Below are 24,861 nucleotides of genomic sequence, written 5' to 3'. Positions count from 1 at the left end.
TTCCATGCAACAAATGTGAACTTTAATAACTATAAATCTGTACAAAAATAGATGCATTGTGGTACAGCCTCAGGTCACACCCATACACTTGTGTAGGACACACACACACATAGGTGACCTCAATCACAAATCATCTGGTGCTGTTTAGCATATTATCATTAGATGATATATATGTCTTTGACTATCAGGCATCTTCTAAAACAGGGGTGGGGATCAGAGGCGTGCTGAACAGTGCTGCATTAGTGGCCTGTAGTGGTAACAGCGCAGCCTCTCTGTTTCCAAGCAGAGTCTTGGTGGCTGGGGAGCAGGGGGAGTGTTGCTGCCTTTCAGCAGCCAATCAGAGGCTGCGGGTGTGTTCGGCCAGGTAGAGCCACAACGACAGGGGCATGGTGTTTGGGGGGGGGGGGGGGGGGGGGGCTGATGTGGGAGAGAGAGAATGAGACATTGTGTGTGTGTGTGTGTGAGAGAGAGAGATGATGTCCCCTTGGGCAGCAGCAGAATTGATGAGGCAGCAGACCTGTGTGTCCTGCCAATGTCATCCTGAAGGTGACGTAAGCAATCATGGCTGCCTCTCTCTTGCCCTGATCACTCTCTCACTGGCTCTCACTCTACCTGCACTCTGAATCGTCTCTTATGCGTCTTTAACTATCCCCTCTTTACATTATCTCATCCCCAATTTTCTCTTCCCTCCTCTATCTCTTAAATATATCCCCCTGATGTTTGCCTCTCTGTCTTGTTTCTTGTTTCTCTCTTTCGTTTATCTTCCTCCAGAACTGTCTCTCTCTGTCTTACTCTCTCTCTCTCTCCCTCTCTCTCTCTCTCTCTCTCTCTCTCTCTCTCTCTCTCTCTCTCTCTCTCTCTCTCTCTCTCTCTCTCTTAGTCTCTGCCTTTCTTTCTCTCTCTCTCTCTTCCCCTCTCTCTCTATTCTCTCCGGTGCTGATGTCCTTGAGAGGTGCAGTGCTACTGCTAACTGGCTGCTACAGGGAGAAACGGGAGGGGGAGGGGAAACCTGTGGGAGACAGAAGGGCCTTGTTGTCGACACAACTCTTGGTGCACTGCGAGATATTTGAACGTTGTCTTTTTCACAGTGTTCAGAGTGTTTTTGTCAGCTTTTTGTCTGCCTAGCAATATATGGAATCCCTCATAGATTTCCTAGAAGGGTATAAATTGTGTCCAATAAATGGTTTAGAAGACTACAATTCAGCAGGTAGTGTACATACTGTGTGTCCTGGATGATGGGTGTTAAACCTGGTTGTCTTATCTAGAAATGGTTTCTTCCACAGTGGGGGGTAACCCGTCCAATAAAGAGACCCTCTTTTCTTTTAAGGGGTGGTTGAAAGTTGAAATTTTCTGCTGTCTGAACACTGTCTTATGTAGCTGAGCTGTAATGAGAAGAGGAGGTTTATGTAATCCTTAGTCTGAACTGTAGTCAGTTTAAGGATAAATTGAGAAGTGCGTCCTCACCCTATCCCAGAATACATATGAAAATGTATGTATATTTGCTGAGGATAGAAAAGTGCATTTCTCCCAGAACCGTTTTCTGACCAGTTGTCAGATTTTCTTTTCACTGCTGCAAAGTTAGTTTTTTTCTGCTTCTCAGTGAGGATTAACATTTGAGCTGAAGATGTGTTTATTAAAAAAAACAAAAAAAAACAGGGAGAGCTGAAAGTGCCAGCCATGCCATTAAAGCTGATGCTGATGCTGCTGGGTGAATTCGCCACGCCTCTAGATAGGCAGAACAACTCTGTTGGCAGTTTGTTACAGACCCAGCATCACTCAAGCTAGCATTGTGTGGAGGTTTCTCTTTCAATAATGTCGGGCTCAGAAACGCATGCAGGTTAAATTTAGGGAAATTTGGCTTTTGTGGTGTTGGCGCAGAGACCTGAGGGTTATTTATACATAGTAACAGTGCACACTGACACATGGCAGGGGGGCAGACAGACCAGCATGGTTAGAAACAGTCTCACTTGTTCCGACATCTGCAAATGCACCCTTATTGCACCAAATTTGGCTTTGAGCTCTTGGAGATTCACATGTTGGAGTTGATGTTTGTTGAAATGTGACATTGAAATTCAAAATCACAGAATTTGATGTATCCAAAAAGGAGGTGTTTGCATTATATAGCAGAAACACTTCTTTTTTGATGTGTCATATGCTATGGTTTGAATTTGTGATCCTGACATTTCTGATCCATCCTTAATTTAATACTGTGGTAGGTCACTAGGAAATGCAGCATTTAAAGCCCCTCACACCCATGCTCCATTGTTTTCACTTATTTTACCTGATTAGACCTCATCTAATGCTATACTCACGCAATGTTGGCAGAATGGGAGGAACATGAAACCTTCCTGTTTTTCATGCGTGCATCGCTCAATTTGAACTGAAATTCACTGAAACAATGCATTAGGGTTTTATTATTGAGCACTGTGAGCTGCATTTTATTAAAAATAAGTTTATAAGATTGAACTCCCAGCAATAGTGCCGCTGTAACCATTTTGCCAGTGGTCTTGTAGTTCTTTTCACCAAGAGAGAGATATTGTCACTGTAAGAAATCCACAATATCTCTGACTCAGAATTATGAATGTTTTTTCCAACTCTTGATTACTGTTCATGATTATAGCCTGAACGATTTAACGTGCACATGGAATAACTTTAACCTGAGCAGAAATCTAATTAGCCACAATTAGTCAAAACACCTGTGTGGGTGTGCACAGCCTGAATTGTTCACTTAGCAGAAATACTGTAGGTGGTCAGTATGTTGCACCATAGCTTGCTGTTTGCTGCTAAGTGTGAATAGAATTAGTTGACCCTTTTCACAGCAGACACTTTGACTCGTCAAAGCAAGAAAGGCACAGGTATAAATCATAATATTAACAACAGCTCCATTGTCCCATATGTCATGTCAGTGAGTGGGCATGCACAATACTAGAGCCCTGAAACTGGCTCGCCTACATGGAATGCAGCCATCGTTACTGTGGTTAATTCCACCTGTGTTTTTCCTGCTTTGACAATACAAAATGACTGCTGTGAAAAGGGTCTATTTGGCATTTTGAGATAAAATAATATAATAACCTTTTTCACAGCAGAGATTTTCACATTGTAGGAAAACCATAGCTGTTGCTAATGACATTAACCAACATGAGTGAAGCCAGGACCCTGAAACTGTAGCAGCTAAATAGAATTCAGCCAGTAATTATTTTATTTAATTATTTACACACGGCTTACACATGGCTTTTCCCACTTGGTGTGTCAAAATGTTCTCTTTGAAAAAGGCCTTTTGGTTAAGGTAGTTTTCTTATTCTCATTATAAATGTATGAAATGTTCATATAATTGAAGAGTTTTAGTGATCAGTGATACAGTGCATCCAGAATGTATTCACACCCCTTCACTTTCCCCACATTTTATTTTACAACCTTATTCCAAAATGGATTAAATTCCTTTTCCCCCCTCATCAATCTACACACAATACCTCATAATGGCAAAAGTGAAAAAGGTTTTTAGGAATTTTTGCAAATGTAAAAAACTGAAATATCGCATGTATATAAGTATTCACACTCTTTACTCAGTACTTTGTTGAGGCACCCTTGGCAGCGATTACCGACTCAAGTCTTCTTGGGTATGAAGCTACAAGCTTGGCACACCTGTATTTGGGGTATTTCCCCCATTCTTCTCTGCAGATCCTCTCAAGCTCTGTCAGGTTAGATGGGGAGCGTTGCTGCACAGCTATTTTCAGGTCTTTCCAGAGATGTTCAATCAGATTCAAGTCTTGGTTCTGGCTGGGCCACTCAAGGACATTCACAGACTTGTCCCAAAGGCACTCCTTGTTTGTCTTGGCTGTGTGCTTAGGGTCATTGTCCTGTTGGAAGGTAAACTTTCACCCCAGTCTGAAGTCCTGAGCGCTCTGGAGCAGGTTATCACCAAGGATCTCTCTGTACTTTGCTCCATTCATCTTTCCCTCGATCCTTACTAGTCTCCCAGTTCCTGCCGTTGAAAAACATCCCCACAGCATGATGCTGCCCCCTCGCTTAACCGATGGTATTAGCCAGGTGATGAGAGGAGCCTGGTTTCCTCCAGACGTGACGCTTGGCATTCAGGTCAAAGGGTTCAATCTTGGTTTCATCAGACCAGAGAATATTGTTTCTCATGGTCTAAGAGTCCTTTAGGTGCCTTCTGGCAAACTCCAAGCAGGCTGTCATGTGCCTTTTACTAAGTAGAGGCTTCCATCTGGCCACTCTACCATAAAGGCCTGATTGGTGGAGTGCTGCAGACATGGTTGTCCTTCTGGAAGATTCTCCTATCTCCACAGAGGAATGCTGGAGCTCTGTCAGAGTGACCATCGGGTTCTTGGTCACCTCCCTGACCAAGGCCCTTCTCCCCCTCAGTTTGGCCAGCTCTAGGAAGAGTCCTGGTGGTTCCAAACTTCTTCCATTTACAAATGATCTGTGCCTTGATATAATCCTGTCTCGGAGGTCTACAGACAATTCCTTTGACTTCATGGCTTGGTTTCTGCTCTGACATGCACTGTCAACAGTAGGACCTTATATAGATCATATCCAATTGATTGAATTTACTACAGGTAATCAAGTTATAGAAACCTCTCAAGGATGATCAGTGGAAACAGGATGCACCTGAGCTCAATTTTTATTGTCAAATGTGGGGGAATTGAAGGGGTGTGAATACTGTCCGGATGCACTGTATATAGGCCTGTTTTACTCTCAGAAAATACAAATACTGCAAACATATGGTATATTGAGCCATTGTTTAGTTTTAGTTCATATCTTAAAAGATGTGTCTACTATTAAACGGGGCTCCCTTTAATTTATCATGGATTATGCCTCTAAGACATGCAACAGAAAGCTGACTGGTCATATACGGTAACTCTTCACAGATACACCTCTTGCATTAATAATCAGCTCTTAATGGCTTCACAGGGGGTTTTACATTGAGTCAGCTCTCTTCGCTTGAAGTGGGAGACAGAGAGCAGACAGCAGTCTGGGTTCTTAGGCATGATGTGGCACTGGACAGGATATAAGATTGTTTTCTATGTTCTCCCTTGTCCTCCTCCTCTTCACCTTAAAGCGGCTGCCACCAAAAACATCTGTATATTCTCAGACAGGCAACGTGTCTCTGATTGCTCCAATTATCCATAACTAGGCTGACTTTGCAAAGATAGTGGCCAAAGTGACACCAATGTCTACAACAAAAACGGTCTTTTTCGTCGTGTCAAATGATATTCACAATGGTAGAAAGTTTGTCTGATGTACAAACCCTAATCAAGAAGGTCTCCTTTGGTTGTCACTCCCTTTGAATTAAAGGATTTTCAGTGTTTCCTTACAAGCCTCATTTCATTTAATAAGACTTTGTACTATGTGAGACCCCACAGTGTGTTGTTCCTCCCTCTGTACACATCTCTGAATTGAAGACAGACAAGACAAGCTCTGACTTACTGCTATCTGATTTTCTTCTCTTCGGTGAATGTGCTTCATAATATAATGAGGCGATTTAGCAGGGAAAGAAGTGAATGAATTATACATCCACATGGCCGTTTGGGATGAACCCGAATTAGAATTTCCAATGGAGAGAGGTTGTGGGATGAATGAGCAGGAGGAGAGGAGAGGAGAGGAGAGGAGAGGAAAGGAGAAGAGAGGAGAGGAGAGGAGAGGAGAACAAAGGAGAGGAAAGGAAAGGAAAAGAAAGGAAAAGTAATTAAAGGGGAGGAAAGGAACGGATAAGGAAATGAAAAGTGAAGGAAAAGAAAGTAAGAAAAGGAGTAAAAAGGAAGGGAGAAAGGAATGATAAAAGCTAGCGGTCATATTGGGTCACCAGTTAATGGGCTTAAAAGTAGGAAAAAGTAATCAAAGTCAAAGATAAAACTCTCAACTCTCAAATAAATTTCCTTCTGAATGACAAATCACAAAATGCAATGACTTCCAAAAACAGTAGTTTCGATGTCAGGGGAACGTTTCTCTGCCACACACACTGTCACCAAAGTGACACAGGAAATGGATGTCATTTTCACTCTCATTTGGGTGTTTGTTAGTCTCCTCTGGGTGCTGTGACGCACTGTCCAAATGCTTGGTCCCTCTCCGCGGTGACACTGGAGAGTTTTCAGGTTGGCCTGGTGACAATCAATACGGCGCATTGTGAAGTGGCTCTCAAAGTCAAGTCATTAAATACCACCATCTAGGTCCAATCAGATATGCTTTTGCTGCCTCATTCATTCAGACATAGCCGAGTCACTATCCACCAGCATGAGCTTCATGTCTAACCACAGCTGCTCAGTAGCTGCATCTCAGCGGGGGGAGTGTAAGGTTTCACCGCACTACCCACACCTACACTTTGTTCACAATCAGCACTTCCATCCTATGAAAGGCACACCAGCTGCAGTATTAGCTTTGACGCTTCAGATAAAGAGTTGTGACACAGGGTCAGCTCCTCAGGCCATGCTCCATCTGCAGATGTCAGGAAGCAGAGTCACTCATGTAGGTGAGACTTTGTGTTGTGTAACTCCATCAGAGCAGTGCAACCCCCCCTACCCAGGAGACTTTTTCTTATGTTGAATAATTCAAATATTACAGGTTTTGGTTATTTATGTTTATGTTTATGGAAGAAGAAAGCAGTGTGGTTTTCAATCAGGAACATGTATTGCTTTTTCTGGGCATAGTGACAATACTTTTAATGCCTATTACTTCAGTGCAGTGTATAATCGTGATATACCAACATCCCTTCTGCAATAACAGTATGTGGTGTAATGTCAAACCTACATACAGTGCAGAAATTATTCAATTAAATTGTTCTTGAATTTTAAATAGAACAGGGATTATCTTTTAGCATCTGTTGTGCCTCCTGTGAGATTCAAGCACTCTGTATGTAACCATTACACACTACTACTTCTATGAAAACTTTAAATGCACACTAAAAAGCAGTGGGTTCAGATTTTACCTAGTTTGGGTCAATAGAACACCAATGCAACACTGGGTTAATGTTACAAAGAAAGCCACTCATGACAAGAGGTTGTTTTGACCCAGTTTAGTGTCATTTTTAAAATTTATTGTTGGGTTATTAACCCAAACTGAAGCTTGTTATAATCTACTCAATGTAGTTAACTTATGTGTCCAAAAGGTCAGCACGTTCAATAATCCTGGAGTATATCCTTGTGGACAAATAAAATAGCCTGTTACAGTAAGTTAACCATGTATTCAGTGCCAGTTAAGGCCTTAGCTAATCAGGGAGGGAGACTAATAACTGCTGTATCAATGAATGATCAATAAACTAACCAACCAATATTTATAAAGCACATTTAATACAATGACTTTAGCCCAATGTGCCAAATACAACTGATAGACAGCATGACACACAAAAAAAGAAATAAACAAGTGAGCAAAGACACCAAATAGCAACGGTTAGGGTTGCTAAAGCTGTCTCCCGATGTGTTTTTGTTGGAAACTTTGGGATGACGAAGAGGCCAGCTGCACTAGATCTGAGTCATCTGCTAGGTACATATCTAAAAAGCATGTCTGAGAGATAAACTGGTACCAGATTCAAAAACTAGTGAGAAAATCTATTCTAAAACAATTCTAAAACTGATGGGCAACCAATGCAATGATCTTAAAATAGATGTTATATGTGCTCTTTGTCTGGTTGTCGTCAGTATTTGGGCTGCTGCATTCTGTTGGCCAAGTTGTAGGAAGCCAGCTTTTTTTGGTAGACCAAACAAGAGAGCATTGTAATAGTCAAGCCTAGACATTATAAAAGCATGCGTTTTTCTGTGTCAGTCTGAGAATGTTCTAGCCTTGGCAATTTTTTTAATAATTTTACCTGGTCCTTGGTATGAAGGTCTAATGACTGACGAGGCACTGACAGTTGCTCTCTCTGGACTTTTGTCATACATAAATTGCACTAGCCTATAAGTGGAGGTAAAACCATCTGGGGAAACAGAAATGTATATGTATAGTTGGGTGTAATTTGCATAGCTATGAAACTCAAATTTATGCTTTCTGATGACATCGAGGCTAAAAGGACTGGACCTAAAATAGAACCTTTCTGTGAGGAGTAGTCACTCATTGAAACAAAAAAACCTCCTAGCCAGTCAAATGTTAATTCTTATATCGTTCACCACTTTAACAAGTGCAGTCTCTGGGCTGGTGGTGGGCTCTGAAACCTGACTAAAAAGTCTCAAAGATGTTGTTTTTAATGAATGTATTTAAGTATTCAAGATCAACTTTTGTAAAAATCTTTGGAAGGAGGTTTAGTATGGGTTAGCAGGTACTAAGAACTGAGGAATCTATATTATTGTTTTAAATACTTTGAACAAAGAGTGGTTTACAATACTTAATTCCTCTGACAGGCAGACATTATCCAACCTTGTCTGATTAATCGTCACTCTAATTGTTGTTATGTTATTTCTGAAAAATGTTCACTCTTAGTGTTTCAGAAAACAATCACTGGAACACATAGAAGTGGGATTTATCAGGTTTTCAAATGGTTGTAAAAAGGACCCTATGATTGTTTTGGGTTTTATTTATGAGTTCAGGGAAGTGAGTCTTTCTGGCATTCCTCAGCACTTTATTACATTCTGCAAGGTGAGTAGAATAATATAGTGGATATGAAGTTTACTTTTCCTCCATCTGGATTTAGCTTTTCAACAGTTTCTTTAAGGGTTTGTTGACAGTCTCATTTTTCCACAGTTACTGTTAAAACAGTGACACTGAGTTAATGACATTTCAACAATTTAGTAACTACCATAGACATGTTGCGTGAAACAAAGATCTTCTATAATAGAGTAATAAAATCAATGGCTCTTGAGTCATTTATGTTGTCTATATGTAAGTTAAAATCACCAACAATAAGAAATTAATCATTATTTGTATTTACAACAAGGGCTACAAAATCTATTTAAAACTTGGAACAGTCATTTTGGTTCTCTGACCAAAATAGCTGAAAATGTAAAATAACCCCCTCCCCTTTTCCCCTGTCTTCAAGAATAGGAGAAGTCATAGATAGAGGGGGGCCATTTCGATGAGGACAGCTGGTGCATCAGAAAATATACAAGGTGGTGCTCTACAATAAGATCATTGAACAGGAAAGTTTTGCTTGACAGGGACCTAAGATTTAAAAGTGCCATTTGCAGTTTCTGTGGCTTATGCTTATGTGCACTGTGTTTTTATGGACCATGGGCCTGATTTACTAAAGGTTTGCGTGTGTAAAGACATGTGCAAACTTGACATCTACTAACTAACTACTAACGCGGCGCACTGAGGTTTGTGTCTTTCGCTAACTGCGTCTATAGCCTAAATAATATCTTTAAAGGGCAGGTATTAACCGACTGAGCACTGCACACAGATGACTACTGTTACTGTGGAGAGGAGGAGAAGGAGGCACAATGACAGAATACGTACAGGACGGATTTTTTCCACCTGTGTTAATAATTTTGGAGTGGAATATTTTTGGTTTTACTAACAACATTGACTTTGTCATAAATACTCTCCTATATGTCGGGTTTTCTGGTAATATTTGTTTTTGTTATAACTCAATATATTTGTTAACCTCTTCCACTAGAACCTGATCACATTTCATTGAATGAAAACAGGTGCAACAGGGTGGAGACAGCAGTATTTAAATGAGGGGTTTGCGTGTCTTTATGGAGAGTTTGGAAGAGCAGAAAGCTGCAAGCGCAAAATGAAATCTGATCAGGTTCTAGTGGAAGAGGTTAACAAATATATTGAGTTAGAACAAAAACAAATATTACCAGAAAACCAGACTGACATATGGGAGATTATTTGTGACGAAGTCAATGCTGTTAGTAAAACCAAAAATATTCCACTCCAAAAATATTAACACAGGTGGAAAAACTCCATCCTGTGAGTATTCTGTCATTGTGCCTCTTTCTCCTCCTCTCCACAGTAACAGAAGTCATCTGAGCTCAGTGCGTAGCTGGTTAATACCTGCCCTTCAAAGATATTATTTATAGACGCAGTTTCCATCAGTAAAATTACCTTCAGGTTTGGTAAATCAGAATGTGTGTGCTAAACAACATATTTGCATTTTCTCCTCAGAAAAATAAGTGTGAGCAGATAGGTGTTTAAATGACAGGAAGAACCTGTGTGTGTGTGTGTGGGGGGGGGGGGGGCTGATGATTCTACTAAAACAGCCAGCTCCACGACCAAGGGTGGGGATGGAGCCTAACATCTTTAAAATGATTTTAAAAAAATGGAGGTTGAAATCATTATTGGTGCACTCAGTCTCCTGATTTGTTAGAACTATGAACTATTATTCTTTTAATATGGATCCTGGATGCCAGGGACTGTGGCTCCAGGGAAACCGTGTGTGATTGTGTTTAAGAAGCAGAAGTTCCTGGTTATGGAATCTTCAATAATTAATGTAGTGGGCAGGAAGAGGGGAGGAGGAGATGGTGCATGTGTTCTGCTCGACAGGACAGTGGATGTTTCGTTACCTCTGTCTGCGTTGAGTTTGGTGAACTAGGCTGGAGGGTCTGCGCAGGCAGTAAGGAGTGAGGAGATGGTATCAATCTTGGAAGGTGAATTATTCCCTGAGGAAGAGGTCCTGAACATCTGATTAAGGCCTCCTTCAGCATACTACAGTGGCCATAATCCTGAAGAGAGGACTGCTTATTTTTCTTTCCTGTGGTGGAGTGACGATTTACCCAATCAATGCTGGCAACAGATGGAGAAGATGCAGGGTTGGCAGGAGGTGCCATAGTGAGAGAGGGGTCTGGGTCGGGTGAGTCAGGACTGCAGGGGCATTACTAGTGGATGGACTGGAGCCTCATCCAGCAGGATCTCATAGTGGTTACAGAGAATTAAGGGAGGTTGTGGAGAAGTCTCAAACTAATTTCTCTTGCAGCTGAGGCATACCACCTCTGTCCCAGATGGTTGGGTCCATGGATTGGCTTGATTTGGTGTGGAGCTAAACCCAGGCCTTGGGTATGGTTCCAGTGCAAGCACCTGGATCATCTGATGGTGTTGATTGTTGCACCCAGGTCCAATGCAGCAGTGGTAGTGCCTGCTGCGCCTGCCTCCAGCTCACATATGTGGACTGGCCATTTTCTTTGGCTGCTTGAACCTCCTGGTGGTCCGGCACACTGCCAGTGTACATTGAGGCCAGCCAAAGGATGGTGGCTGCAGAATCTGGGACATCAGGGAGGTGGATGATTGGGCAGCTGGGAGAGCTAGATTGCATATGCTTTGCCTGGGCAGCTATAGAGGTATAGCTGTCAATCAGTTTATCCTTTTCTTGAAGCTCTGATTCTAGGTGGTGGATATCATCCCTCAACTGTTAGTAAGCAAGTTTGCAGTCCACACACACAGCCACAATGGCTTGTTTTCAGTCCAAGTATACTCATAAAACAACATGATTGTTAAAAAGGAAATCTGAAAACAGTAAGATGAAAGTAATCCAATGATTGATAAAAGAATAGCATTAAAAACAGGTTTTACTCAGCAGTAGAGACTGACGCATAATGCACATGCTCCAGGCACATTCCAGGGTGTCCAGTTTCCAGCTTCATGCTCTGTAGAAATCATTGTGTTGCTGATAGTTCACCACATCAAAGTGGGTTGCCTTGTTTACAGGAGGTATTTGATCTCCTTTCCAATAATTCCTTCCTGGATTCCTTTTTATTTAATGGTCTTTTGTGTCCATAATAATAATTCTGTTGAGAGGTTTAGCAGTATTACTGTTGTTATTATTTCCTGACTGTTAAAATCCATGACTTTGGTTAGTTAGCTAATGTGCTCTGTGTATACTTCTCATTTATTTAATTTAATATATGAATGGATAGCTACAGCTAAAATGCCTTAGTGCATTGTTGTCAGTATTATTTCATGAAGATTGTATAGTGTCAAATTGCATAAACAGTATGATAATTAATGTATGGTATTCCTACTTAGTATTAAGTTGCAGAAACCACATCAGTCGTACACGGACACAACAACTACACAAACAAACAATTATGTCTTAGGAGTCTTTATTAAATAGTTCTTAAGCTTGGGCCAACACCCTTTCTGTCACAATATGTACATAATTTAGTACAATAAACAATACATTTGTGAGTTTTTAGCTGAGCTTGATGTGTGTAACACTAGGTCAAAATAACAGATTGCTTCTGGGCAAAGTTAATCCATTCTTGTATTGGTGCTTTAATGACCTAAACTGAGTAAAATTTTGACCCAATGATTTTTCTTGTGTAGATTAGACTCATTGTAAAAAGTGATACCAGGACAAATTTAGGCAAATATTAGGACAAAACTGAAATTTTAAAAATATGCTGTCTCTCTTACTTTAAATCAGTTCAACAAAATGTTACATCTTTGAAAACGCATTATTAAATTAATTGTTGGTCTGATTATCAAAAATACCCAAATCTCCAAAATTGGGCTGGGTGTTACTAGATTAAAAGTGTGTTCCCATCCATAGTGAGTGAATGGTGTTGGACCTGTAGCACTTGTTATATAATTCCCCAATTTTAGTACAATGCAAAACAATAATATTCCCTTATTGTACAGCCAGGTGGTCAAACAGAGTGACTTGCAAATTAGCCACCTGACCTCAGTAGTATGTGTTTCATTTGCTGAAGACTCCCGGACTCAGACTCCAGGCAGAAAACAGCTGAAATAAGCAAGAACTGAAAATGGTTTAGGAACAAACCTGGCAGAGCATCACAAGGGAAGATACCAAGCTGTATGTTGATGTTTATGGGTCATAGAGTCCAGTCAGTTATTCACTGCACTGGATTTGCAATGAAATATGAAATATGTAAGTTTATGTTGTTTATATTGCTTACTTTCTGTCTTCTGAAATAGGGGGGCTGTTTATAGAGAGAGCTTTAATTTCTACAGTTCAGCTGATGTGAATATAATCACCCTCAAATTGAATCTGAGAGTCAGCGCTTGAACCCCAAATCTATTATTTCAGTTCTCAAACAACACAATAAAAAAGTGTGATTGTTCTAATACTCTGACGGCACTGTAAATACTGGAAATCAATGCTGTAGTCTCAACAATTTTCTTACTTGTGTGACCCAAATTATGTGAAATAGCAATCACAGCAGGGGGACTGTTAAGTTTGGTTATTCAGATTCAGTTAATTTTATTATCTGGAATTACAATGTCATTGCCACCAGGATGGTTTTCATCTCAACATGAGTTACTGCTCTGTTGTCATAAAGCCAGCATCCTTCCTGTGTACACTTTTAGTATTCTGTTAGCCTGAAATCACTGTGTGCCAAATGTGCCTCTCTTTTTTAAACAGAGAGACGGTCTGTCCATCTCAGATAGTAAACCATTTCCAGTCTCTGCGTTTATCTGATGCTCTTGATGATAGAGAGCACAAGGAACAAAGTGCGAACTGGTGGACCTCATTGTTTTGTACAGGACACGCAGATGCTGACACAATATTATCTGTCGCAGAAATGAACCTGGGACCTTGCAGTAGTGCGGTAGTGTTGCTACTATGTAGCAAACTTGCTGAAGTTATTGTCAGCCACTGTCAGGGCACATCACTTGATGCCAGCTGACAGTTTTTGCAGTGTTAATTCAACAGACAGTAGTTTTAGAATCGACAGGATATAAAAGAGTATGGAGGATGACTTCTACAGCCCCTGAAATTTGTGAGTACACAGTATGTGCCAACTGGCTGAGCAGTCATATAGCCCTCTCAAAATTGGGTTTCGGACAGCTTTATGGGTGCAGGGTAGAGCTGCAGTCTTATGAAGCTCTCCATCTGAGCTGTGTTGAAGTGCACACAGTCTGACAGCAAAGTACAAGGAGAAGGAGAAAAAACAGTTTAGCATTGGTTTTGTTTACTGCCACATCTATCTCTCCTCTGTCTGCAGCCTGACCACGTAGCCTTTGATTTTTCAGTGGTCACTTTGGATGGATTGAGATTAGCATATCTCAACAACAGAAGCTGATTGTTTGTGTTGTTGCCGTGTTGGACCCTTCACTTTCTATTGATTTGGCATTGATCAACTTCTACAGAGCACTGATCAAAGGGACGAGTATGTTCATTTCAGTTGACAGCTGAAGGGCATGTACTTGCACTGTTATGTGGTTGTTTGTGTTGTGTTTGTTGACACATTGGAGGAAATACAGATAAAATACAGTTGTTTCATCCTCTGAAACATACAGTACCGAGTACAGAAACCTTCCCATTAACTTCAATGTTAAAGTGTATCCAAACCTTTGACTGGTACTGTATATTACTTTTCTGTAAAATGATCTGCTCACCATGTTTTCAGTGAAATTACTTTATTTCATAAACAAGAATATTAAAAAGATGTGTGACAATGTTGCTGAGTAGGTATTATATATAAATTTCATATCTATAGGTATACATACATATATATTTCATATATATGTGTATATGTGTCTGTAAATGTGTGAAGATATGGACACACACAATCTGATCCCTTGTACTTTAAAACTTGTGTAACTAATTGTTGTATTTTTCAAGGTTAGTAAGAGACTTTGTCTTTTGCTCACATTGCTCTTGTATTCTATTTGCTTACTTGTTTGTTTATTTTAAGGATTAGGGCTGACAATATAAGTTATTTACTGTTGGCAAATCCCATGAAAAGACCAAAACAAACAACACCTTAGTCTGTCTTGTAATATTGTCTGCCTAAGCTGCCTGTGGCACTCAGCCCCAGCTCAATACCTCCTGAAAATATATATCAACAAATACAGTATATACTTTCACTTTTAAAAAGGTTAAATAATAACAGCTGGGCTCTGTAGTTTTGAGCAAATATTACTAAAACATTTTGTTGGTACGATTTTCAGCTGCAGATTTGGTGCAGCTGTAGGACTGTGTATGTTGTATATACTCAAAATAAACTACAGTGTCCCATGTTCATCATAATAGAGAAATCTGTCACAGAGTACAACAGTGTGGCTCATTGATGTGTTTATAATAGTTTTTGGCAGTGCCTAAGCAAAATTTTGCTAAGGGGCCCTGACCCATGAGCCAGTTGCCATGTAAACCATTTATTTCATTTGCCACACCAGTCTTCTCAATACACCAGTGTTCCTGATTTAACATTTTAAAATCAATATTTAACCAATACTTATTGCTGCAATACATTGATTGCAATATCCTCCTTTAGTCCAAAGTTGTAACTAACTTAAGTTAACTTTGGCTGAGAATAGATAATTGTCTTGTTTTAAAATTATGTACAACTTATTTTTCTGCACTTCATATCAAATAAGCCTATTCTCTGGAGCACAGATGTTTCTTGAAGCAGCCTGAGTTTTACTTCTATTCAAGGTGCAAGCGTGCTGGTGGATGTGCAAAAATGCACCTTTCTTTCCAAGCTGCAATTCAGAAACAAACACAGTTGCTTGTTCGCGTTCATCAAATAAATACAGTGTATCCTCAAGCAGTTTTGGCCATTTTTTGCTCTCCTCACATTTTTACTCACTGTGGGTTCATTTTTCACTGCACATGCATGTCCTGCACATCTAGCGAGCAGGGCAATCATGGCTACAACAAGTAGGAAGAACCCAAGATTTCATATTGTGCAGTATAACACTCTAATAATGTAATAAATCATAAAAAATAGAAGTTGAATTTCTTGTATAAATTATTTAAAAAAAAACCAACAACAACAACAGGAATCTCTACTTTTTTACAATGCAATACAAACTATTTACAGCAAATGTGGCGAAATTGTTCTGTTTCCTACATCAATGGGACATAAAAAGTGGGCATATGTGTATCTGTGGATAATTAAGTGGCAACTCAGCCTACTTGAACAGGGATTGAGAATACAAATACCTGCTTGTTATTCCCGCAATTCACTCTTGTGTTGTTTTCTTTTCCTTTTAACTCAGGTGCGGACTTGGTGGTGGGCGGGGCCTTTTCGGACGTGCGGGGCCCTACGCCTCCTGCATAGTCTGCGTATAGGCTATGTTTTAACAGGGGCATAGAAGCTACAGTATATAAGACTTTGGTTACACAGACAATACCTGGTAATAGCATTAATTTGTTATTGCTTGTGGTCTTTTCATTTGATTTGCTGACGAGAAATAAGAAGTATAAAGCATATAACTGGACGTATCCAAGCATAAGGACAATACAGATACATTTTGTTCCAGAGGAAAAAGAAAAGCCTTCATCTCTGTTAAGGTTATAATGCAATAGTTTGAATGCTGACTGTGGATGAATAAAAAGTGTTTTTTTTTCTCATATGATTTAAAAAAATAAATAATACACCTTGCATTAACAGAACATTATCTATGTCTGATGTGCTCCCTCTTAGTACAAACAAGTGGAGCAGTATATGTCCTTCCACAAGCTGCCTGCTGACTTCCGACAGAAAATCCATGACTATTATGAGCACAGATATCAGGGCAAGATGTTTGATGAGGAGAGCATCCTGGGAGAACTCAGCGAGCCTCTAAGAGAGGTAGGACAAACAAACATACGTGCCAATTTCCACATGTATTTCAAATTTGTCCATTACCATGAAATAAAGTGAAGTGGTACTTTTATTGTGATCTTAGTTTCACTGAATGTTTCCCACATTCAGCCTCAGTGTAGTGCTTCAGTTCCATATATGACACTAACTTCTCTTTATTTGTTTGCATCAAACTTTGTTTCCATTTTTAGGAAATTGTTAACTTCAACTGTCGCAAGCTGGTGGCTTCCATGCCACTGTTTGCCAACGCAGAGCCAAATTTTGTGACCGCGATGCTGACCAAGCTGCGTTTTGAAGTATTCCAGCCACATGACTACATTATAAGGGAGGGCACCATTGGGAAGAAAATGTACTTCATCCAGCATGGAGTCTGCAGCGTCATCACTAAGGGCACCCTTGCAATGAAACTCTCTGATGGCTCATATTTTGGAGGTAGGATACACTTGGTGGCTTTGTTTTGATGCATTATAGTGGTATTTGTACCTTCTTTTTTCAAGCCGTTGCACTTTCTCTTCCCTTGTTTCAGAGATCTGTCTGTTGACGAGGGGTCGGCGAACAGCCAGTGTCCGAGCAGAAACTTACTGTCGACTCTACTCTCTCTCTGTTGACCACTTCAATGAGGTGCTGGAAGAGTATCCCATGATGAGAAGAGCCTTTGAGACTGTTGCTATTGACCGTCTTGACCGCATAGGTAAAGAACAACAGCAAAAATAAGAAAACTATAGATTCACTGCCAATCTAATTTTGGAAGACTCATTCAGTTCACGTTGATCAGGAAGGTGATTCATTATTAGTCTCTGAATGTTTCTATTTAAATGAAATAAAACAAACTATTCTGAAGTTAATTCCTGTACAGAAAACTGAAAACTTATTGTGCTCAGGAAATGATTCCTCAATATTCATGTTGCAATACAGTATGCATTAAAAAGAGCTGTGCTGTTCCTGCAGAATGACACGGGACACCGTAACAGTAGATGAGAGCACAGGGTGACACGTCCATTTTCCTCAGGGCTTGTTCGACCAGAGGATGTACCTGGTGTGAAGGACATCACATGCTATATCTAACTCATATTGTTCTCCATTTCTAAATGCTCGTGTTTAGACATTTTTATGCTTTGTTCTCTATTTGTCCTCTCTGTGCTGTCCTTTCTTTTTTCTACTTGTACCTTGTCTTTTATAATCAAGCCATGTTTTTTTTCCTTCTGCAGGTAAAAAGAACTCCATCTTAATGCACAAGGTTCAGCATGATCTCAACTCTGGTGTCTTCAACAACCAGGAGAACGAGATGATCCAGGAGATTGTGAAGTATGACCGTGAAATGGTGAAGCTGGTGGACCTGCAGCGGCCACGGGCCATGTCTATGACCCCGTCCATCGGTGGTATCTTTGCTCCTCCTGGCCAGTCGCAGACAGGCTCTGCTATCGCCACCCTCCAGCAGGCTGTGGCTATGAGCTTTTGTCCCCAGATGGCAAGTCCTTTGGTCGGTCCAGGCACTCTGCAGTCTCCCCGTATGGTGCGAAGATTTCAGGTGATGCAGAACCTCGCCAGCCCAGTCTCCATGTCTCCTCTTCAGTCTCAACCCCCTCAGACACTTGGAGGGATGTTTGGATCTGCAATCTCCAGCCCACCTGTCCAAAGCCCGCTCGCAGCTTCAGGACGGACTTTCCAGTACATGGCAAGCGCAGGACCCTCTGGATCCCAGTTGTCCCTAGTACAGCACCATGCACCCAGCCCAACACAGACCCAGCAGAGGCCTGCCTCACACAAGAGCACCCACTCCCTTCATGCAGGCAGCTTGAGCCAGGATACCCGTGCCCTGTCTGCCTCCCAGCCTTCACTCCCCCAGGAGGGAACACCACAAGCTGCCTCTGCAGCCCCCAGCCCTCCACCCTCCACGCGCACCTCCAACACCTCCATTGGCCCCGCTCAGCCCTCTCACCCCAGCCTGCCCGGGCCCTCAGGGGTCGGGAGATCAGCTGGTGCGCAACAGAGGGTGGCCTTTGCCTCCACACCTCCTCCCGGTGGACCAGCTGCAGCAGGGGCAGTAGCAGCAGCTGGATCAGGACCTCCAGACTCTGGAGTTCCCAAGAAAGATTCAATTGTCAGCCTTCCAGAGCTAGACTCTGCCAGATCCCGGCTGTCTTCCAACTTGTGACCCTGGTAGAGTTCAGGAAAGAGGCCTTTTTTGTAGGAGAATATGTTTGTTTTAGGTCAGTCCAGCTGATCTGTCAGCCTGCTAAATGACCAATCGGCTGCCCGTGCCACCAGTCATTCGACGTGGATGCACTGTATGCTGGTGTCAGCAGAAGGAGAAGAGCAACTCAAAGTCTTGAGACACTTTGGCTAGGAGGAGTCTATACAATTAAACTAGTATAACTATAAGGTGGAACTGGTCTAATCTACTGTGCCAGCATCTTTAGTCTTAGTATCACCCCTTACACACTGCTTCCAAACACCTACTGTATATCGCTGTCTTTACTGTAAAGATATGAAGAAAAGTACGATTAATGTAACATTTGCATACTGTGTAGAATCCATGCAATGCAATCTAGCAGGAGCTGGACTTAAAAATGAAAATCAGGGACTTGAGGTCAAATGACAATGACATTTTAAGCGTTCAACAAGTGTTTTGAGTGTAATTTTTCCGTATACGCTGTCGTAGCAAAAGAACACATTGCTCTTCATATTGTTTAAAATAGTAGTGAAATTAGTGTTTTAGACCGCTGGTCGATCTTACATCGATGTGTAAATATTTGATGAAAAAAGTACGGAAGGATATTATATTCATTGTATCTACCCAAACCAAAGTTGAGCTTGAACACAAAGTCTGGTTGTGTCTGTATCAACTAAAAAAGAAACATAGAAGAAAATGCCATTTATTTAACTGCCTTGATTCAACGTTAGAAGCCATATATTTGGTTTGTGTGTATGTATATATGTGGATGTAAGTTTGTGTGCGTGAGTTTGTTGGTATGTTTTGGTTATATTTTCAGAGAACGGACTCACACACTCTGTACACGGCTCAAGCGTGATTGGTTTGACTTGCTGACAGTGGCACTGACCCGTTAAACATCAGGGCAGTGGTCAGCTGTTTGGTCAGCATACTGATTGTAACCCTGAAGGCAAAAGTGGCTAAATAATCTGAGCTTTATTGAAAGGAAACATTTGTGAACAACCCATACTGTATACTTGCTTGTTTTTGTCTAGGTTTATTGATTAACACATGCAATATAATTCTGCAATACTCTACCCCGCCTATATATAAATATATATGAATACAATTATCTATACATATGCTGTACAGGAAAGTGAACTTCTTTCTTTTTTTCCTTTTTCTTTTTAATGTGAAATCTTAAAGAATCCAGCAGCTATTGTGGCTTCACTTGAGGTATTGTAATCCAGTGACCATGTTGTTACCTTAACCAAAAATGTTTGAGGGAATAAGAGGATGTGCAGTGTCATTTTCGTGAAGAAAAAAAAACAAACAAAAAAAACAAAACAAAACAAAACAAAACAAAAAAGGGGCAAACTGTTTAAGAGTCGCGCAAGGAATCCACACTTTGAGTTCAGCAAGTCAGACCCTCAAAAACTGTCACTTTATCAAAGCCCATTTGTAGGTGTTAAATTGTAAAATGAATGGGGCAATAAGGCTTCACTTGTAAAATATCTTTGCCCCCACATCAAAGTCTCTAAATGCCCCAAAACTACCCAAAACTACTATGAATGTCTCAACATTTTGATCCACAATAATCCTAGTATTCAAATTTAAGATTGAGTTGAGGCTTTTGTTGTATTTATTCTGAATATTCTGATCCTGTTGAACCTAAAAGCCTTCTCTTGCTGAATGTATGCCATACGAGAAGGAGGAGAGCTAATCAGATACAAACTGCCATGTAAATAAAGGGACAGAGATTTAAAGAGGCTTTTATGATGCAAGGGGGTTGTGGGCATTGCTGTATGTGTTGCTGAGTGTCTGTGCGATCTTTTTAGGTTTGATGATGCTTCTCTGGGTTTGAACGTTGCTGTAATTTATCCTGTATGCTACCCCCACCCACCCACCCACCCACCTCCCCACCCTCCAGACCTAACATAAGAGGATACACTTTTTTTTCTTTTTCATTTATTAAAGCGGGTTGGAGCGAGACATAACTACTTCCTCTATCCAAAGCAAGCAGTGAGGACATCCAGTTAAGCACCTTGTGTTGCACTATGACCTTGTAATCAAAATGAAAATCAATGCTCTACTCTTCTAAAATGGTTGCAGCACTTCTCCTGGACCCATTACCTGGTTAAACTGTAAGGACGAAAGGTGAATCCAATTGGGATAGAAAATAGGCAGCTGATTCAATGTGTTAAACAAACACCGCGTCCAACTTTTTCAGCTCTGAACATTGATCCAGAGCCAAACTGTAAAATCGATGCAATGGACATTTCACTCAGGTTTGCTACCTTTCCAGAGAGATGTATTGATTGCTGGCTGCAACATGGCTTTCCATTGATTTACGTAGGCTTGTCTATTCTCCTATAATCAACCTGTTGATTTAACTGTGCTGAAAGATTCCCCTTGAATTTTGATTGGCTTAGAAAAACAAGGAGGAACTCGTGGAGTCATAATCCTTAGATTGCTATTAGTATATCTCGCTTGATGCTGCCATTTTGTTTTCATCTTTTCCTGAGAGTTGTTTAAATTATTATGGATTATTTTTATCCAAGGGCTTCATTCATATGACTTGTAAACCCTGGCTCATTGTTACTGTAGAGCAGACGCATACTCACTTTCTGTTTGATCAATAACATGCACTAAACCTCATTCTTTGTCATACGTGGGTCACAATGCTGCGACCTGATTCATTGGCAACACAGGAACTTTCTATTACTTTTTTTCCTATGGGAAAGGTACATGCCAAAAGGCCGATACGATTGTGAATGAACCGGGTCCATTTGAGTCAATAACTGTTGTGTGCTTCGATACTGTTCCAGTGCAATCAATTGGTCCTCTTCCCTACTCCTTTGTGCTAATACCAGAGTTTGCCCTATTAAGCTGCTATCAGGACTGTGCTGATATTATTTGAATGAGTCCACAGTCAGTGAGAGCAAGATGGAAGGAGAGTTAAAAGAGCTAATGTTTCAGGCAATATCAGGCACCGTGTCTGTTTCATTGCATCCATCCAATAAGATACTGTAGTGTGTAATTCACTCCCACTCAAAGGATGGCATCCCAGACACTTTGATCAGTACCACTCTGTTTGAACCTTCAGCCATGAGGCTGATACAGCCCTGGCCAAAGCACACACTTCTGTCAGTTATCTGGTTCGTGTCTGTGTCACAAGTCTGTTCAGTCAGTTGGCTCCGAGCCACTATCGACTTGTGCGCATGCTGTAGCGCCGTATTTTCCTGATGGCTGGGGGTTCAAAGTGCAATTGTTTAATGGTTCTTCTTTTGGACCTTGCTGTGAAGTGGGATTGAAATCCCTCACACATGTTTGACACTGACTGACAATTATTGAGAGTATCTGAGTTTCAAACCTCTCATTCTTTCTGTACCAGATATTAAGGGTACTGAATGCCTTGGTGTTGATATGTTAGCAAATCAGGGTATTCTTTTTGTTTGTAAAAGTGACTTTGATTTATCAGTATATTTTTTTTGGTTATTGTTTTTACAATGTGCCCCATGCACACAGACTGTACATACCTTGTGCCTAGTATATCTAGTTTCCACATAGTCTATTTTTGTGGTATGTATGTGCCTGTAAAAATGCAAATATGTGTTTTTATTTTCAACTTGCAATATATGTTAAAAAAAACAAAAAAACATTAGATGAAGACTAGTATTGCTGAATTAAAATGACAATGTCAGTATATATAATTTTCCCTGATTTGGGAAACACAAAATTGCACATTTTTGTTGGTTTGAGCCTTCCAACACCATGCGCGCTGTACTCTGTACTTTCATGTTCTGTACATATCGTATACACAGAGATGTGGGGCACATTGTTGTGTTTTTACCACAACCTGCTGTACATGAAACATTTTCTACAGTGAGAGGGTGAGCTCTGACAGGCTTTTGGTGGATATCGGCAGTCTAGACGTTAGCTTAGATGACCTGCTTGCTGCACAGAGCCAAAAATAACAAAGGAATTATTACAAGAAAACTGTGGAGATGCCTGCACAATATAAATAGACAAAACTAGACTGTGCACATGCTGGAAAATCTTTCTCAAACCATAAGTTGCACAGTTGAACTCTGATGCTGGTTGCACACTGATCTGGTGTTTGCCATTTTGAAAAAAAAAAAATCTTTCCAAGGCTGAATTTGGCTCACAAGCCTCAGCAGTCACGAGCTTGACTCCTGGTTGAGTTACCTTGACAGATAATAGCAGAGTGCATGCTTGTATTTTTATTATCTAAGCAGAGTTCTGTGTACGATTCTTAGTGGGACCTTCAAATCTAGACATTGTTGTGTACCAACTACTGTACAATGATTTTATTTAGTCTTAAACAGTTAAACCTTTGTGTCGTAGCTACTGTAGCCTGCTTAGCTTACCTAAGCCTTCTCTCTGCTTCAGGACTCTGTGTATTGTGTGCTTGAGTTTGTGTGCGTGTGTGTGTTCCTGTGCCTTTCCTTCTATAATGTTGGTCCCACTTGAGAATATGATGCCATTTAGGGGTTTAATACCCATATGAGGCCGAGAGAGACACCAGCACAAGCTGGAAAGTGTTACTCAGTCACGACTCCATTTGATCTAAAAGAAGGAAATAAAAAAACACTGTAATGCTCCTAGAAATGACTCTTGCACATCTCTAGACTTAGTAGCATTCCACAGCCTGCACGAGCAGCTCGGTGTGGGCATCCAGACACACTATACCAGCACCATGTAGACAACACCACAGATATATGACACAGCATGTGTTCTCTCTCTCTCTCTCTTTAGAGGCCAGTCTGCAACTATCTCAGGCTGTGCTCGGCTTCTGCTCTTAACAAAAAGGTTCAAGTATTTCAGAACTCCAGCTCTGTCTAAGTTGATGTCTATAATCCAGGGACAAATCAGCCCCCAGTCCGAGCCGCAGCACTTCCAAATAGATCTTAAAGGATCAGGGTGATACTTGGGATGCTGGCGACATTTTTGCGCCGTCCAGTCCTTTCAGACTGAGATGCACAGCTAGCGGTGAGGGCACGGAGCTGATTTGAACTTGCATCCAAAAAGGCTGTCTTGTTCACCACCTCTGCTGGCCGAGAACACAGAGCCACACCTTGGTCTCTCTCAATAAGCTGGTCTGTCAGTCAGTGGCAATGTTGTTTAAGCGTTCGTAAAAAGACGATACATTGTTGTGCAATAAAAAGATGAGCGCATTGGCATACTTATCTGCGTGTGGACATTTATTCATTGGTGTGTCTGTATTGGTCAGTATGCTGCATTGGATGCAGTGTTTGTGTGTGTGAACATTTAACGCACCTCCTGGAGTTACACTGATAGCTGCAAACACATGTGCGTGCACACACACGCACGCACACACACACACACACACACACACACACACACACACACACACACACACACCTCAACCTTGTAAATCAGCCAGCAACCCCTCCACCCTCATTCTACCCCACATCAGATGAGATCTCTCTCTCTCTGCAGACAGGGGCTCTGCTGCATCCCTGATGAGATGTCTGAGCTCCGTCTAAGAGCTTTCTGCTTGTGTGTGCATGTGAATGCACGCAGCACAGCAGCAAGTGTGTTTATTCCTGTACCTAAGAGCGCGTGCGTGCAAATGCAAGCCCTACTTTTGTATTTGTCTGATACAGAGAGAGAGAGTTAATGAACCAGTGGCATGATTGTATGTGTATGTGTGTGTAAGTGTGTGTATGTGTGTGTGTGTGTGTGTGTGTGTGTGAAAGGGTGGGTGGGTGTGTGCGTCAGAGATGAGGGCAGTCCAAGGACACACTCCTCTGGCAGCCTGGGAGCAGCACCCACCCGTTCCCTCTCTGTCTATTTCCTTTCCTTTGCTTTTTGCACACATGCACGCATACACACACACACACACACACACACACACACGCGCACACACACACACACACACACACACACACACAGCTGTCTGGATCCTCAGTGATTATGCATGGCACACTGAGATAGAAAGATTAAAATTACATGCAAGGTGAGGTTTTCAACTAGCAGTAGGGGAATGTTTTCAACTAGCCTCCTTAGATCTACACGACGCTGGTACAAATGTGGGTGAGGCCATCCGCAGTGCGTGTACATAGTTTTACCTTGACGTGACATAATGTCCTCTCTTGTTTCCACTCTATTGACACACACACACACACACACACACACACACACACACACACACACACACACACACACACACACACACACACACACACACACACACACACACACACTCACTCTCTTTCTCCCTCT

The 24,861-nt window shown here is 41.2% G+C and overlaps 1 protein-coding gene across 1 annotated transcript in view; it reads left to right on the top strand.

Annotated features, from left to right (window-relative positions):
- LOC128368982 (potassium/sodium hyperpolarization-activated cyclic nucleotide-gated channel 2-like) overlaps positions 1 to 18,594 on the top strand; it is a 32,700-nt gene extending 14,106 nt beyond the window's left edge. The window contains exons 5-8 of the mRNA XM_053329920.1: positions 16,281 to 16,427; positions 16,631 to 16,871; positions 16,966 to 17,130; positions 17,648 to 18,594. Coding sequence (XP_053185895.1) covers positions 16,281 to 16,427; positions 16,631 to 16,871; positions 16,966 to 17,130; positions 17,648 to 18,594 — 1,500 coding nt within the window. The remainder of the gene's footprint in view (positions 1 to 16,280; positions 16,428 to 16,630; positions 16,872 to 16,965; positions 17,131 to 17,647) is intronic.
- The last annotated feature ends 6,267 nt before the right edge of the window (positions 18,595 to 24,861 follow it).

Source organism: Scomber japonicus, chromosome 12 (assembly GCF_027409825.1).
Source record: "Scomber japonicus isolate fScoJap1 chromosome 12, fScoJap1.pri, whole genome shotgun sequence".
In the NCBI taxonomy this organism is placed as follows: Eukaryota; Metazoa; Chordata; class Actinopteri; order Scombriformes; family Scombridae; genus Scomber; species Scomber japonicus.
Note: the sequence above shows the minus strand (reverse complement) of the source record. Positions and strands in the feature narration are given on the sequence as shown.